This window comes from Streptopelia decaocto, assembly GCF_964273445.1.
Source record: "Streptopelia decaocto genome assembly, chromosome: 20".
NCBI classification, from domain to species: Eukaryota; Metazoa; Chordata; class Aves; order Columbiformes; family Columbidae; genus Streptopelia; species Streptopelia decaocto.
Genome location: NC_138675.1, coordinates 2,801,142 through 2,816,013, shown reverse-complemented (window position 1 = coordinate 2,816,013; position 14,872 = coordinate 2,801,142). Strand labels below are relative to the sequence as shown.

Genomic DNA, 14,872 nt, shown 5'->3' with positions numbered 1-14,872 from the left:
CCTGCAAAAGCTTCTCTGCTCCGGCAGCTCTCCTGGCCTGTCTGTGCTCCCTGTGCTGCGCCTCTGGACACATCTGCAGGGATTGGGGTTTCCAGCAGCTCTGCTCTCCAGTTCCACTAGCAGGGAAAGCAAAACCAGGTTGTCAACGGCCACCCCAGTGTCAACAGCGCAAAGAACGGGCTGGTGAGCAGGTTTAGTAAAGCTGGAGGCTGACAGACCTCGGTGAGGACATCCAGCCAGTCCAGTGCGTAACGCAGTGGCCTCCAGTGTGCAATCCACTCCCAGCATCTCATCCCACCCTTTAACTGGGATGGCTCCATAGGGCTGATTTTGGGCAGAGCCTGACTTGCTACCTTTAACATATTGGTTTTTCCTCTGTGTAGAGAGGAGGTGGAGACATCCTGCTCCGAACACCTTGAACTGCAGCTCCTGGCGTTCACAGGCACAGTCACCCTGCTAAGTCCAGCTCCTGTTTCCACTGCACACCAATAAAAGGACCACATGATGGTGGCTGGTGACACCGTGGGGTTCTCCACGTCTCTGCAAAGCTCCCATCCCTGGGACAACACTTCACAGCCTAAAACAACATTATCTTAACACACAGGACACCTCTTTCTCAGCCCATTCCCTTTGCCATGGCAATTGCTGCCTTAACACAAACCCTGTCTTGCTTCCCCACCCAAACTGCTGCTCTCCAGACTCGCGCAGAGTCCCCAGGGTTTGGAGAGGGACAGTAAGAGCCTCCGTCCCCTCCTGAGCCAGTGGGACCTTTCCCAGGGCTCAGCTCAGGCTCTCAGCATCATCTGATCATTTCTGAGGACACAACCACACCGGGCGTCCTGGCACCGGTGGGATCCAAGGTTTCCCCTGCTTGGGGAATGCACAATGCAAACACCCTTGGAAGAGCCCAGTGGTTTTCAGCCAAGGCGCTGGTGTCCCCTCCTCACCCACGAAGGGACGTCCACGTCCATGTCCGAGTCCACCTTCCTCCGCTGCAGAGAGGCCATGAACATCTGGATGCCACCAAGCACGCTGGACCAAGAGTGTCACCTAGTGGCAACAGAGCCGGTAAAAGGTTGCACGATCCCGCAGAGACCCCACGCGCTTCCCACACGAGTGGGACCCAACAGTCCTTAAACCCTGAGCGCAGCCACACCTGGGTGACAGCTGATGTGTCCCCGCGTCCACATGCAGCCCAGATGCTGCGATTTGGGGTCTGTTTGCCTCTTAGCGGCTCTATCGCCTCCCAAACTGAAGGCAGCAGAAAGCTAAAGCATCGCTCTCGCGTACCCCGCGCCCTCCTGCGCTGCTGTCCTGTCGGCTGTAAACGGCCTCTCCCCCGTCAGCACTTTGAGGAGGCATCAGAGCACTGAGAAATGGAAGTCAGAACTAATTTATTTAAGAAAACAAAACAAAACAAAACAAAACAACCACCTTGTAAAAAGGAGGGGGAGGCATCGATTACAAGCTCCAGAAGCTCTTGTCAGGACAGCGCCAAAGAAATCAGCTTTATACAACAGAGAGAAAGGGGTAGCAGGAGGGTCCTGGGGCCGTCCCCCCACCCTGCATGAGCTGTCCCCTGCGCGGGGACATCGGCATCCCTTCTTGTCCCCCTTCTCCCTCCACCACCGTTAAAGTGCAGCAGGGAGAGTGGGGCGAGGGGCTGGCTCCCACCCCCAGCACAACTCTTGCTCTCAGCCTTCCCCTGAGGGCCACGAAACGTGAAATCCCAGCGCCCACGGCACGACCCGGCTCCCTCGTCCCCTGCGTGGTGGCCCTGAGGACCAGCAAGTTTCCTTGGGCTCTCGCCACCGCAGTTCCCAGCAACCTCACACACGCAGCCCCAGAGGCACATCCTGGGGCAAAACGCTCCCCAAGAGCTAAAACAAGAGGGGGTTGGGGTTGAATTAAGGCCCAGGAGGAACAGTGAGTCCATGCTGAGCCCCTGTGTCCTTGGAGGAAGAAGGGATGATGCTGGTCCTGCATACCCCGGGAGAGATGCGCATCTCCTGGGGGACTGCGGAGAGCTGATCCCTTGTTCCTCCAGCCCAGCTATGAGCTGTTTACAAGGGAAAAACCCAGAAGAACCCAGCAAAGGCTCCACAGCCTTCAGGAGCCACCACACAGCCCCTGGGGAGCCCAGCTAAGCCGAGCTTTGCTCTCAGCCAAACCCTCGTCTGGGTTCCCGCTCCTCTCAATATATTATTACTATTATGTCCAAGTAGTTTTGCATCAGAAAAGCCCAAACCCTCCTCTCTTACCCCACATCTCCAGTCCCACCTTCACCCCCTCAGCCCTGCTTGTACCTCAGAATGTTCCTCCAGCCCCGGGGTGTCATGGAGAGCAAAAGCGTGAGGGCAGCTACTAGACAGGAAAAACTCCACCACCCCCCTCCCTCCCCAAACCCCGGCCCTCTCCCTCGCACACACCCCCTGCCCGCAAGGACAGTCCCTAAGGGCCAGGTCACTCCTCGCCCTCCTCCTCGTGGTGGTGGTGGCTGGAGACTGGAGGTTCTTCCACCTCCTGCTGGTGGTGGCCATAGTGGTGGGGGCTGGGACCTTCAGCGGGCATGTTCTCCTCGGCATTCAGGTAGACGTTGAACAGGGCTCCCTCGTGGCTTGGCTCCTTCCCGCAAGCCTGGCAGCTACAGTGAAGTATCTTCTCCACCAGCTTGTCCACCCTGGGGATCTCATCGTTGCCTGGACAGTCCAGTGTCACCTGGGTAGAGGGACGAGGACACAATGAGTGAGTGTGAAGGTCTGACACCTCAATGGCCATCCTGCTGTGAGTGGTCTGACCTGCCCTGTGTCCTAGAATCATAGAATCACAGAATGTCTTGAGCTGGAAGGGACCCACAGGATCATGGAGTCCAGCTCCTGTCCCTGCACAGGACACCCCACAGGTCACCCCATGTGTCTGAGGACATTGTCCAGTCTCTTCTTGAACACTGTCAGGTTGGGGCTGTGACACCTCCCTGGGGAGCCTGTTCAGTGTCCAGCACCCTTTGAGTGAAGAACCTTTTCCTAATGTCCAACCTGAACCCACCCAGCACATCTTCCATGTCCTGCAGATTTGGGGTTTTTTAAGGCAGATGCGATGGTTCTCGATCCATATAAACACATCTTCACAGTCAGTCTGCAAGGCAAGAGTTCTCTGGGAACATCTCACAAGGTCACAAGCTGCAGGAACACTGTTCCCAGGCACTACTATCAGTGACAACTGCAAAGGCCACCCACAGGACATGTTGCTGAGCATCTCAGATCATTCGGACTGAACCATCTGCCCAAATACTGGAGCTGGAAGCCAATCAGAGAGTGGACCCAGCTCTCCAGGTGCCCAGGTGTGACCCAGAGACAGGGTTTATGGCTCTGCCAGGAGCACCAGTGGCATGAAACTGTGACAGTGACCGGCAGATGGGCTGTGGGAAGCACTTCTGGACATGGAAGGCAAGAGCTCCCAAGTGAGAGGAGGTGACAAAGGGAGCGGTGAAGAGAAGAGGCAGGAGGGATGAGCACAGGGATGAACAATGCAGGGACTGCTGGGGGACACTTCTGCAAACACAGTGACCAACCATGGTTCATCAGAGCAGTCACGTTGCTCCAACAGCACCTTCCACCCAGACAGCTCAAGGTAGAGACACCTGAGAGACACCCTGGAGGGAAACTACCAGTGGGGAGACCTCAGGGAAGGAGAAGAACTTGCCCTAAAGTGGTGGCAGAGCTGAGAGCCCCTGAGTGAGGCCATTGCCGGTGCAGAGAGGACGGCGGAGCGGGCAGGGATACTCACGATTTCCCACATGGACTGGGCCGGCATGCAGGAGTCACAGTGAACCAGGGACTCTGTGGACTGAGGGAAGGTGTTGGGGACACTGTAGCTGAAACACTGTCCCAGGCAGGCCCTGCAGAGACAACAGGGGGATGGGGACTCAGGGGAGGTGCCTGTTCTTCCCAACAACCGCAGAAGATTAGAACTTAGAATCACAGAATCATTTTGGTTGGAAAAGCCCCTCAAGATCATCGAGTTCAACCATTACCCACCCCCAGCACTGCCCCATGTCCTGAGAACCTCATGTCCGTCTGTCCAGCCCTCCAGGGATGGTGACTCCAGCACTGCCCTGGGCAGCCTGTTCCAATGCCCCACAGCCCTTTGGGGAAGAAATTGTTCCTAAATCCAACCTCAGCCTCCCCTGGCGCAACTTGAGGCCGTTTCCTCTGCTCCTGGTGCTTGTTCCTGGGGAGCAGAGCCCGACCCCCCTGGCTCCAAGCTCCTTTCAGGCAGTTCAGAGATCAGAAGGTCTCCCCTCAGCTCCTGTTCTCCAGCTGAACCCCCCAGGTCCCTCAGCCGCTCCCATCACACTTGTGCTCCCATCTCCTCTCACTAGGACAGGCAGACAGCAGCCGGGCAGGAACAGGACATTGTGCCCGGCTTCCTGTGCGAGTGACAGTCCCCAAAGCCATCCCAGTGCCATCAGCAGACAGAAATCAGCTGCATCCAGCTCTGCCCCGAGGGTGGGTCTGTACCTGTTCTGGATGGACTTGGACTCGCAGCCGCTGTGCCCCACGATCTGGGTGATGTTCTTCGCCTCGCACCAAGCGCTCTTGTCCGGGAAGAGGGCGAGTTTGTTTATGGGGGGCGGCGCGGCCAGGAGCAGCGCTGGGAAGAGGGCACTGACCACCAACCGTAGCATCATGGCCAGCTCAGCCAAAATCCTACAACTGGAGACAGAGACCAAAGTGTTAGCAGGAAAGAAAACAGGCGAACCAACCCATTTCTCCAGCCTCATGGCAGCTCTCAGCTGCAACACGGACAGGTCTGTCTTCCTGTTTGCTGGGGCTCCAACCTCCCTCTGTGGGCAGTGAGGCTCTGAAACTTTGCACGGGGAGCGGGACATGCTGCTCTGCCCCTTCCCTGTTCAAAAACCAGCGGGCAGACACCCGCATGACTTCTCCCAAACTGTGCCAGCAGCAACGGGAGGCTTTTCATCATTTCCCACCCGGGAGAAGTTTGCAAAACAAAAGCATCATTACCACAGGCCGAGTCAGGTCGGAGAAGCGGCAGACTGCGGAAATGCTTTTATATGAGGAAGAAACATGCTTTTCTCCCACCTTAGGAGCCAGAGCTGGCCTTGCCGAACACCTTCCCATAGAAAACAAACCACATTCCCAGGCAGGAGCAGCTTTCCGGGGCAGGAACCCGCTCTGCTCCTGGCAGCGCGCAGCAGGTGTCGCTGGAAGGCAGCGGCAAGCAGCGAGAGGTGGAAACCCTCAATCCAGAGGCTACAAACCCACAGAAATAGCCAATACTGCATTTACTTTTTTGAATAGAGTCCCTCCAATCCAGCAAGCGGTTCCAGTGAGGATGGGAACTCAAGCCTGCAGACAAGGGGGGTCCTTTTAATCCCAAATCAAAACGCTGCTCGCAGAGGTGGTCGGCCGAGGAGGTTACTAACCCCTCCAAGGGATCCCACGCATGTTTTCCGTGCCGACTCGCTGTATTCTCGAGCCAAGGTGCCTGCGTTAACACTCCCAATCACTGGGGAAAGGCAGATGGAAAAGCATCATAGAAACAGGGAAATTTTTTCCTTTGTGGGGTTTGGATGGAGTCATAGCGAAAGGCAGACATTTATACTTGCTAAAATATTTGTTAGAACCATGTTATTAGTTATTTCCTTCTATTTATTTATCCAGACGAAGATCCAAAGCCCACACTGGAAAGACTCCTGTTGTTTCCCATGGCCCAGCCCTCCAACGCTTGCCGGGGAAGGAGAGGAAAATGTCATGTTTATCAGACGCTGGTGTCAGGACGGCGCTGGGGACTCCCAGCCGGGCGTTCCCCCGTCTATCTGCACAGAATTCACCACCGCGGGAATCCCACGCGTGAAAATCCACACACACAGACAGGTTTGCAAGCCTTGCTTTGAAATAAACAGAGGGTTTTAGCCCCTGAACTCGCACTGCCATTCACGAGAGCGGGGTGGTTAAATACATTTGTCCTGAAGACAACCCTTAAGCCTTACGTCTGCTCCCTGATATTTTTTCTGTTTCAATACGGGAATTCTGCAATTTCTGCTCCATGGCGAAGCTGCACACGCTGGGTTTGCTTGGTTTTCTGAAACGAGCATCACTCATTCCTCAAATGCCAGCGGCTCCGTGCGTAGGAATCCTGCTCCCAAAGGCAAGTCCGAGATCAGAGCTGGGATGTGACCCAAACAGCAATCGCAACCCCCCAGGGAACAGCCGAAATTCCTCTGGAGTCAGCACACAAGTTCACTTCCACATGCCTGAGTAGGGAGCAATTTCCTTCTTTCCAAAGAAAGGTGGTGGCTGTTTTTTTTCTTTTCCCAGGTTTCTGTGCATCTCTACCCAGGGGCAAAGAAGCAGAAATTTCTGTTTGCACTCAGCCTGACATTCCCAGAACCTTCTTCTTTTATTTTCCTGGAGGGAGGTGTTCAGCAGAGAGGTGTTTCTGCAGCAGACCCATCACCAGAGGCATCTGGGCTCCCGTCCCGCTCCGATACCGAGAGGAAGACGAGTGAGGTCGTGCTCTGCTAAAGCACAAGCCCTGGCCCGGGTTCAGAAAAGCACTTAAACAGATGCTTAAGCCTTCTCCTTCCCTGAGCAGGGATGTCTTTGTAACCGGGGCCCCCAGTAACACAGATACTGGTCCAGTTTGCAGAGCAGTCGGTGGGAATCGGGTACCTCGACAGAGCTGGAGAAATTGCAACTTTACCCGTTCCCAAAGGCATTCGGGTGCTAAGCACAGATTTTAAGCCATGTCCACATGGTGTTTTCCTTCTCCCAAGAATGCCCTGGAACCCACAGGGCCACATTTCTAGTAAGGACCAAGGTTTATGATTCTATTTTATGATTCTAATCTATGATTATGCCAGTGCTGAGGAAAATATCTGACGCAGCCGAGTTTGGGAGGGAGCTGGGGCTGGAAAGAACCCGTTCGCACCCGCGGCGTGTTCGCTGCCATAGTTCAAACCAGTCATGCGAATGGAGCTGCCACTAAAACCATTCATCTGACAGCAGCCACAGGGTCGGAGACAAAAGCACCGTGTTCCTTCCCCCCTCTCCCCAGCTGGGAAGGGGAAAACGGAAGACAAGGCACCCGAGCAGGTTTGCAAACTCCTGATTAAATAAAGGCATTGAGCACATTCCTCCGTGACAAGCTAAATTACACGTTGCAGCCCCTCAAGAACAAGTGTGCGCTCCCCGGCGCTGACCCCGGCCCTGCTCTGCCAGCGGGAGCCAGCGCTTCCCCACACACAGGGGCTTTCTCTTCTTCTCTTCTCTTCTCTTCTCTTCTCTTCTCTTCTCTTCTCTTCTCTTCTCTTCTCTTCTCTTCTCTTCTCTTCTCTTCTCTTCTCTTCTCTTCTCTTCTCTTCTCTTCTCTTCTCTTCTCTTCTCTTCTCTTCTCTTCTCTTCTCTTCTCTTCTCTTCTCTTCCTCTTCTTCTCTTCTCCTCTCTCCTCTCTCCTCTCTCCTCTCTCCTCTCTCCTCTCTCCTCTCTCCTCTCTCCTCTCTCCTCTCCTCTCCTCTCCTCTCCTCTCCTCTCCTCTCCTCTCCTCTCCTCTCCTCTCCTCTCCTCTCCTCTCCTCTTCACCAAAAGCACTTTTTTGTTGTTTTTTTTCCTGCTAGTCAAAGCTTTTCAAGCAGAAAGTTCAGCAGCCCGGGAGGGTCTCCCCCCTCTCCCTCCATAGGGAAGCACACGGCGGCTTCCTCCGCCGGCCCTGGAGAAATTAAATGACTCAGCCCTTGAGCCTGGCACATCCAGGGCTCCCGACACAAACAACTTGTCAGCGCACACGCAGCTGCAGCCCTTTTCCAGCTTGTCCCCGTGGCCGAGGAGATGAGGGGCAAAATGTCCACGGCTGATGGGTCTCAGCTGGACCAGCTCAGCATCCCTCATGTCAGGCTGGACAGGAGGGAGAAATTGTTGGCCCTGAGGGTGGTGAGAGCCTGGCCCAGGTTGGCCAGAGAGGTGGTGGATGAACCATCCCTGGAGACATCCCAGGCCAGGCTGGACGGGGCTCTGAGCAACCAGAGCTGGTGAAGATGTCCCTGCTCATGGGCTGGGTGAGCTGGGAAGGTCCCTTCAACCCCAACTATCCATGATTCGATCGATGACTTTGTGATCCCTTCAAGGCTTCTCCCTGCCCTGCCAGCAGCAGATCCTCCCATGAGCCCGGCTTTGGGATCACACTCAGATGTTTTGTGTCACCTAGAAATGCTCCATCCTCCTGTCTCAGCAGTCACAGGACTCTCATGGGTCCCACAAGCAGGACAGTCGCAGCCAACGCCTGGAAGCAGCTGGGAAATTCTACATCGCTCCATCGGCTGGAGGACAATGACGGGAATTACCTCGGAGGCCACGTTCCCACCATCCAGCCCACAGCTGTTCCCAGCCATTTAGAAACCAAACACTTCTGGAGGAAAATAAAAAAAGATCTAATCAGTTTTACCCTCTTTTTCCAGTGGGAAGTGTATACCATAATACAAGACAACCCTGCAGGTGGACATGGAGAACATTTCACGAGTAGTTTAATACATTTATAGGTATTTTTCTTATCCAGGATCTTGCAATTTTGCCAAACACATAAAACCACAAACACAGGTATATTGTGCTCATGGCCACACACGCAGCATCCCAGGTTCTGAGAGACAAGAAACCCCCAAGCTCTACAAACATTGCTCAAAGCCTGTGAATGCAGCACAGAAATATCGTCGGCTCCATGATTTAGTTGAGAAAAATGAGGTCTGAAGCCAGGAAACTGCCTTATCTCAGTGCCCGGAGCAGCAATTCAAGCCCTTGTGTGAGACACATGAGGTCTCAGCAGAGACAGACCAGGTGAAGGTTCCAACTCCTGGTCTGGGTCAGAGCTGGGACCTCCACCTCCCTGTCCGTCCTCCCTGGACAGACAGACGTCCTTCCCACCCAGCTGCCAAGAGCAACCACAATCCAGTCTTAGACGTCAATCCCAGCAGCACCAAGTCTTGACTTTGTGGTCAACTAGTTATTTGTGCCATTTGGCTCAGAAAATCACTGCACAGCACTCAAGAGAAGACCCCAAAGACAAGTGCGCTGCTCCGTGCCTCAGTTTCCCTGCTTGTAAGACTAGAGACAGTGGAGCTCTGTACTCTGATGGGTGCGGGGAGAATCAGCAAAACACGGGGAGGTTTTTGGAGCGGCGCGGAGGGGAGGGACGGCTGCCAGGAGCCCTCGCCCCACACGATGTGGGGAGGCGGGAGTCACGCTGGGACACGGGGTGCGGGTGGGAGTCACCCCAGGACACCGAGCTGCAGGGCAAGGGGGGATGATGCCCAAAAAGGATCATTCCTGAGCCGGGAGGTGGCCAGGAGCCATCTCTGTCGCAGGTAAACACTAAAATGCAACTGATTATTTAGGCACCTATAAAGAAGCAAAGCCATGGTGACTGATTTGGTGATAATTGGAAAGAAACGTGTCCGTCCCAGGAAGACCCAGGGTATGGCTCTACTCAGACACGGGATCTTGTCCATACAGTAACCTCTGCATAGGAATCTCAGCTCAAATATTTGCTTATACAGAGCAAAAAAATACCACAGGCCAGCAGTAGGAAAAGTTTAAAGCGGGAAAACCTGAAAACTCACTGAAAAAAATATCAAACCAACCGATTTTATTCAACACTTCCCCTCATACAATACTTCCCCCCTTTTAAAAAAAAATTGCATTTAGCTAAAGCTTTACATTTTTCAATTTGGTTGCAAAAAATACAATGTGCAGCATTCTTTAGGGGACTCTACCATTGCGCTTGCAATAGCCCAAATTAATCTGATCGATGTCAGGACAATATCGCTGGGGAGAGGGAAGATAAATATGCACTGAAAATGTCTAGAGGTAACTCTTCAGGGCAGCAAGACAGATGAGTGCTTAACTGGACACAGGAGTCTTGTCTGAGCCAAGAGCTTCAGCCCCGCTTTGCTGAGCTGCAAAATCCAGGAGAAAACTACAAAAAATAAAAAGGGAACTACCATAGGAAGACGTTTGATATTTAACATGCACTAGAACCGATTCTTTTTGATAATGGAGCAAAAGCTGTGTCATTTCTCACTGTGGATCTGGCTGTCCCTGCTCCTTTCAAAAGCAGGAGATGTCAGAGCTTCCCTTTCCGCAATGTATTAATTTCCACTCGAGCATGGCCGGGCGAGTCGCAGAAATAAAGCAGAAGCAGAGCAAAGCAGTGCAGCGTTTTTAAAGCCCTCTCCCCTCCCCACTTTGGCCAGAATTTCAAAAGACTTCGGCACGTTGGGAGTTTCAATCTGGCTTCTCAACCGTGCACTGAGCGCTCGACAAACTCATTCTGTGCAGCTGGAAAAAACAATCCAAGCTGCGTTACCTACAAAAGTCATTGGAAAGCTACCTATGGACTAAGCTAGGCTTAGAATGGGGTCCTAAAGGAGTTCTGCTAGAAAATGGACACACTAATGGCCTGTGCAGGAGGCAAGAGTAATGTAAATAGTTTCTGGTAATTTATTTCAATTGCTCAATTTCTTCAGCATTAAGAACAATCACGGCTGGGAAAACGCATCAACCTAAAGCCCAGGAATATATGCTGGTCCCATCCCACCCTCCACTCCCTCTTTTCTTCAAGCACCTGCTCAAAATGTGGGGCTCTGCTGCCCCTAAGAGAAAGCGATGGGAGGAAGGGGACCTGGAAAATAAACCTGCAGCAGTTTGGGGGAGCAACGGGACTGGGGCAACTGGGGAAAGACCCCGTGCAAGGAAGGACTAGTCTGCAACATGCTTTGGCTAGAAGAGACCCCAGCGGTGGGTCGTACCCGCCTGCATCGCAGATAATATGAAAAATAGGCACTTGCAAACACAGCTGTTCGCAGCATTGCAGCCAGAGGCTTCGCTCGCATGTCTGGACCTGAGCGAGACTCGGCTCCCTCCTGCCTTTCCCCCGGAGTCGGTGTTTCCCCCGCAGAGCGGGCAGAGCGCGGAGCTTTGGCCACGCAGGAGGAGCAGAGGTGGCCAAACGTGGAGCCAAAACCCCTCCGGATAATAAATCCCACGCGATAACAGCGAGAGCCGCTCTCCAGCTGGGCTGCTCGCTCGCTCGCTGGCTCTGACCCCCGCAAGCGGCGCGGAAAAGCGTCTTTTCCTCCTCCACAGCATCACTAATCGAGAGCCTTGACCACTATCGCTCTCCCCAAAGCACCTGGCTCGCTCCCAGTCGCACCACTTTTCCTCTTACAGCCTCTCCCCTCCTTTTTCGGTGAAAACGGCTTTCGCGAGCAGGCGGTAAAATCCGCGCCGCCTCCGGGAAGGGTCCCAAGAGTCGTTCGCTTTTCCCCGTGTTTGATTTGCAGTGATTTCCCCCGGGGACGCTTCTCCCAGCAGGCCCAGTTCTGCTTTCACTTAAGAGTGAGGTAAACTGGGACCGGCTCCGCTGAATGACTCCGCTGGTGCAAATGAGATCAGAATCTGGCACCGCTCGTCTAACTCAAAACAAGCATAACTGGAACCAGATAAAACCAGTTCCAGTGCATAGTGGCCACCAGGATGACTATATTTTTTTAATTCGCACACACGGCGCGTTAAGGCCATCCCGCAGTCGGGGACGGGAGTCGTCTCCAACGCCAGCCACGCTGGCTTTCGGCTTTGCTCGGCCATTCGTTACCAAACTTGCAGAAGAAAATGAAGCCCCACGCAGCGGGGTTGCGCTGGCAGGATCAGGTTCCCAGCTGCTGGAGCGAGAGGTGGAAAGAAGGAAGGAAAAAGGGGTTTGCAGCTGAAGCTGTGGAACCCTCAGTGACAGTTCAGGATCCTTCCTACAGTTTTCCTCTCCTTTTACACCCATTTGGGCCACATCCCGGTCACAACAGCAGAAATCCAGTCGCCTCGAGTTGCATTTTGCCCTGTTTTTATCTCTGGTTTACACTGCGCTGGTCTTCTCAGTTTTGACAACATAAAACCCAATGTCTATATTATTTATCCACAGCACCGACTGCGATCTCTCCAATACTGAAGCACAAAACCACGCAGCACTGCAGGGCCGGAGGCTTTTGGGGGTAACGTACCAGCTCACAGCCCCGTTGGTATTTTCAACCGGTACCAGACGTGCCGGGGCTGCCTCACACTTGACATTGAGACAGTTCCTCCTAAAGCTGCAGGACTGGGCCCGGCAACCACAATGAAATCACACTGTGAACAGAATGAGGGTCTTTCCCCCTCTCTGGACAGGTAGTCTGAGCTCTGTAACAGACAAGGAGGTTTAAGCCAGATCTGAAAAACAGCGCCCAAAGCCAGGGCCTGATCCTGCCACCATTTCCAGAGCTCAGCTCCAAAGGACAGTGTTGCTGGCCCAGCCCAGCACCACAACTGGTAGAAAAGAGTTCTCGGGTTGCTCCGTTCCCACCATCGGTGCGAATTTACCCCCAGGAAAGCCATGGCCCCCACCGCCCCGTGTCGCTCCCCCCCCTAAACAGAGAGAAACAAAGGTCTGGGACCAGCAAGCACAGCTCCTGCCAGCGCTAACGGGAGGCGCGCAGGACAGACCACCCCTCATTCCCACCCCGGTCCTCCCCCAAAAGGACAATTTTATCAGCCACTCATGTTTTTAAGAGCCTGATTTGAGCAGCTGTGAAGGTTCTTTGCCCTAAGCCGTGCCGGACCCGCCAGCATTCCTGTACTTGCTTTATCCAGGGGATCTCCGAGCCTGGGCCACTACAGAGAAGGGTTTTTTTTCCAGCAGATTTTAAAAAGAAAAAGAGCAGAAGCAAGGCCCCGCGGTCGCTGAAGCTACAAGACAGGAGCCGGCGAAGGTGTTGCTAACGCTTTAATGGGAACGGCACAGAGCTCGGGGAAAAATAACTGCCCAGGAGTTCACTCGGCTTCTCGGGCAGGTTTCCCACGACTACACCAGCTTAACGCGACCTTGGCGATGCCAACGCGCGCCGCCAGCAAAGTTCCTCCAACACGGGCAGGTCTTCAAGGCTACTTTAAAAGCAGCTTGGCTCAGGGCCCAATCCTGCACCTCCTGGGCACCCAAAACGAACTCCAGCCTGACTTTCCCTTGCTCCAGCAAGACGACCGGGCGCTTTGCTCGTTCGCCCTTTTTGCAAGACCGCAAACTCCCCAAGCTGGAATTTAGCGCAGAGAGGTCAAGCCAAGAGCCCGGATTCTTCTCAGGGCTGTTTGCAAACACTTGGGATTTTTATACCGAAGGCAAATTCCATTTCCCATCCTGCGGTTTGCAAATTTGAGGCGAGCTGCCTTTTTCGAGATGGGAGACTGCCTTCGGAAGGCTAAAGTGCCCATTGTATAGAGCTGATTTTTGGATGGTTGGATATTGCGAAGAGGACATTAAGTTTTTAGGCTAAAGAATACAAGGCGAAACCTGGGTCTAACCATATCGCTAGGATCTTTCCCAGTTTTAGCAGGGTGTAGGTTTTTCCCCCAAAAACCCCGCATGGCAAAGCTGTGGTGCTCTGACTCCACAAACACTTTGCACAGGCTGAATTTTAAATCTGATGGGGCTAATCCTATACATAAAAGTTAGATTGTGGAGCAGAGCGTAAATTTGTTGTAAGGGTGCCCTCGTAAGAGGAATATTAGTAGGCAATAAGGGATTGTCTGGATTAACTTTAATGCAGCCTGAAAATGAGCTAAAGCATGTTCTGTCCCTGGAATATCTCTCTGAGAATCAAAAAAAGAAATCCCCACTATGCAGAAAATGCAGAGGTTATTGTATATAACAAACAAGAATCGCTGTGAATACTTAGACAACCTGAAATACTATGTTACGACTCAAGAAACAGGTAGTGCTATATTAGATATAAGTCTTTGTAATATTCCAGTAAGGAGAAAAACTATTTGCAGGGTATAAGGATGTAAATTCATCCCCGGCACAAACTTTTCAAGTAAAAAGTTTACTGCCTTGCCACTGGGAAAATTTCTTTCCTTTATGATAAACTACACGTCCTTTGGTGTTACGGTTAATCGATATACCGAACGTTCCTGTTCTTTCCTCTGCACTTTTGTTTGAAACTCCAAAGAGATGGGACGGACTCTGTCCCACAGATGTGCACTGATACAGCGCGGCTCCCCATATCCTATTCTTTTATTTTATTCGAGCTAAAGCGGCGGTGGAAATAGTTTAACGATTGCACAGCAGAACCCCCCCCACTAAAGTCCGCCTCATCTGCAACTAATTTCTGCCCGTGGCAATATTCTCATTCTCCCGACCATCAATCACACGAGAGGGGGGGGGAAAGAATGGGAGAAAGGGTTGGGGGGGGAAATCTGGTGCGGAGAAAAGCGGCAGGGGCGGGGGAAAGCGCGGGGGGGAGACACAAAGCCAAGGGGTACTCACCACCCAGGAGACGGCGGGGACATCCCATGGGGGTCCGGGGCCGCGGGCGGGCGGCTACAGCCCCGCGGTGCCCGGCGGTGGCTGCCGCATCCTCGGCACCGCGGCCCGCGGAGCGGAGCGGGGCGGGCGGGACCTGCCGCCTCCCTCCCCCCGGTGCCGGGCTCCGGGCGGTGCCGCCGGCCCCGCCGCTCGCGATTGCACAACCGGGACTGGGGGGGGGAAGAGAGGAGGGGAAAGAAGGGAGGGAGGGAGGAGAGAACGGGAGGAGGGAGGGAGGGGAGCGGCGGGGGCAGCGCTTGCCCGCCCCGCCGGCGATCTGCCGGTTCGCGGAGCTCCGAGCAGCCCCTCCGGTCGCTTCCCCGGTTCACGGAGCTCTGAGCAGCCGCTCCCCCGGTTCACTGAGCTCCGAGCAGCCCCTCCGGCCGCTTCCCCGGTTCACGGAGCTCTGAGCAGCCGCTCCCCCGGTTCACGGAGCCCCGAGCAGCCCCTCTGTCCGCTTCCCCGGTTCACA

The 14,872-nt window shown here is 53.9% G+C and overlaps 1 protein-coding gene across 2 annotated transcripts; it reads right to left on the bottom strand.

The window, feature by feature from the left end:
• Nucleotides 1–1,377: 1,377 nt before the first annotated feature.
• On the bottom strand, nucleotides 1,378–14,585 carry NBL1 (NBL1, DAN family BMP antagonist). Of its 2 annotated transcripts, none has more exons than XM_082069911.1 (4): nucleotides 14,362–14,585; nucleotides 4,521–4,715; nucleotides 3,787–3,898; nucleotides 1,378–2,718 (listed from the first exon to the last, which is right to left on the bottom strand). In XM_082069911.1, the coding sequence occupies exons 1-4, from the start codon at nucleotides 14,382–14,384 to the stop codon at nucleotides 2,464–2,466; spliced, it is 585 nt and encodes a 194-aa protein (XP_081926037.1). In that variant the 5' UTR covers nucleotides 14,385–14,585; the 3' UTR covers nucleotides 1,378–2,463. The 2 variants fall into 2 exon arrangements, with proteins under 2 accessions (XP_081926037.1, XP_081926038.1); XM_082069912.1 differs by lacking the exon at nucleotides 14,362–14,585 and adding an exon at nucleotides 8,366–8,415.
• Nucleotides 14,586–14,872: the final 287 nt, after the last annotated feature.

Coding starts and splice junctions, on each gene's coding strand:
- NBL1 (XM_082069911.1), bottom strand. CDS start 14,384: ATGTCCCCGCCGTCTCCTGGGTG. Junction 4,716..14,361: donor TCCCCGCCGTCTCCTGGGTG/GTGAGTACCCCT, acceptor CTCTGTCTCCAG/TTGTAGGATTTTGGCTGAGC. Junction 3,899..4,520: donor TCCAAGTCCATCCAGAACAG/GTACAGACCCAC, acceptor TTGTCTCTGCAG/GGCCTGCCTGGGACAGTGTT.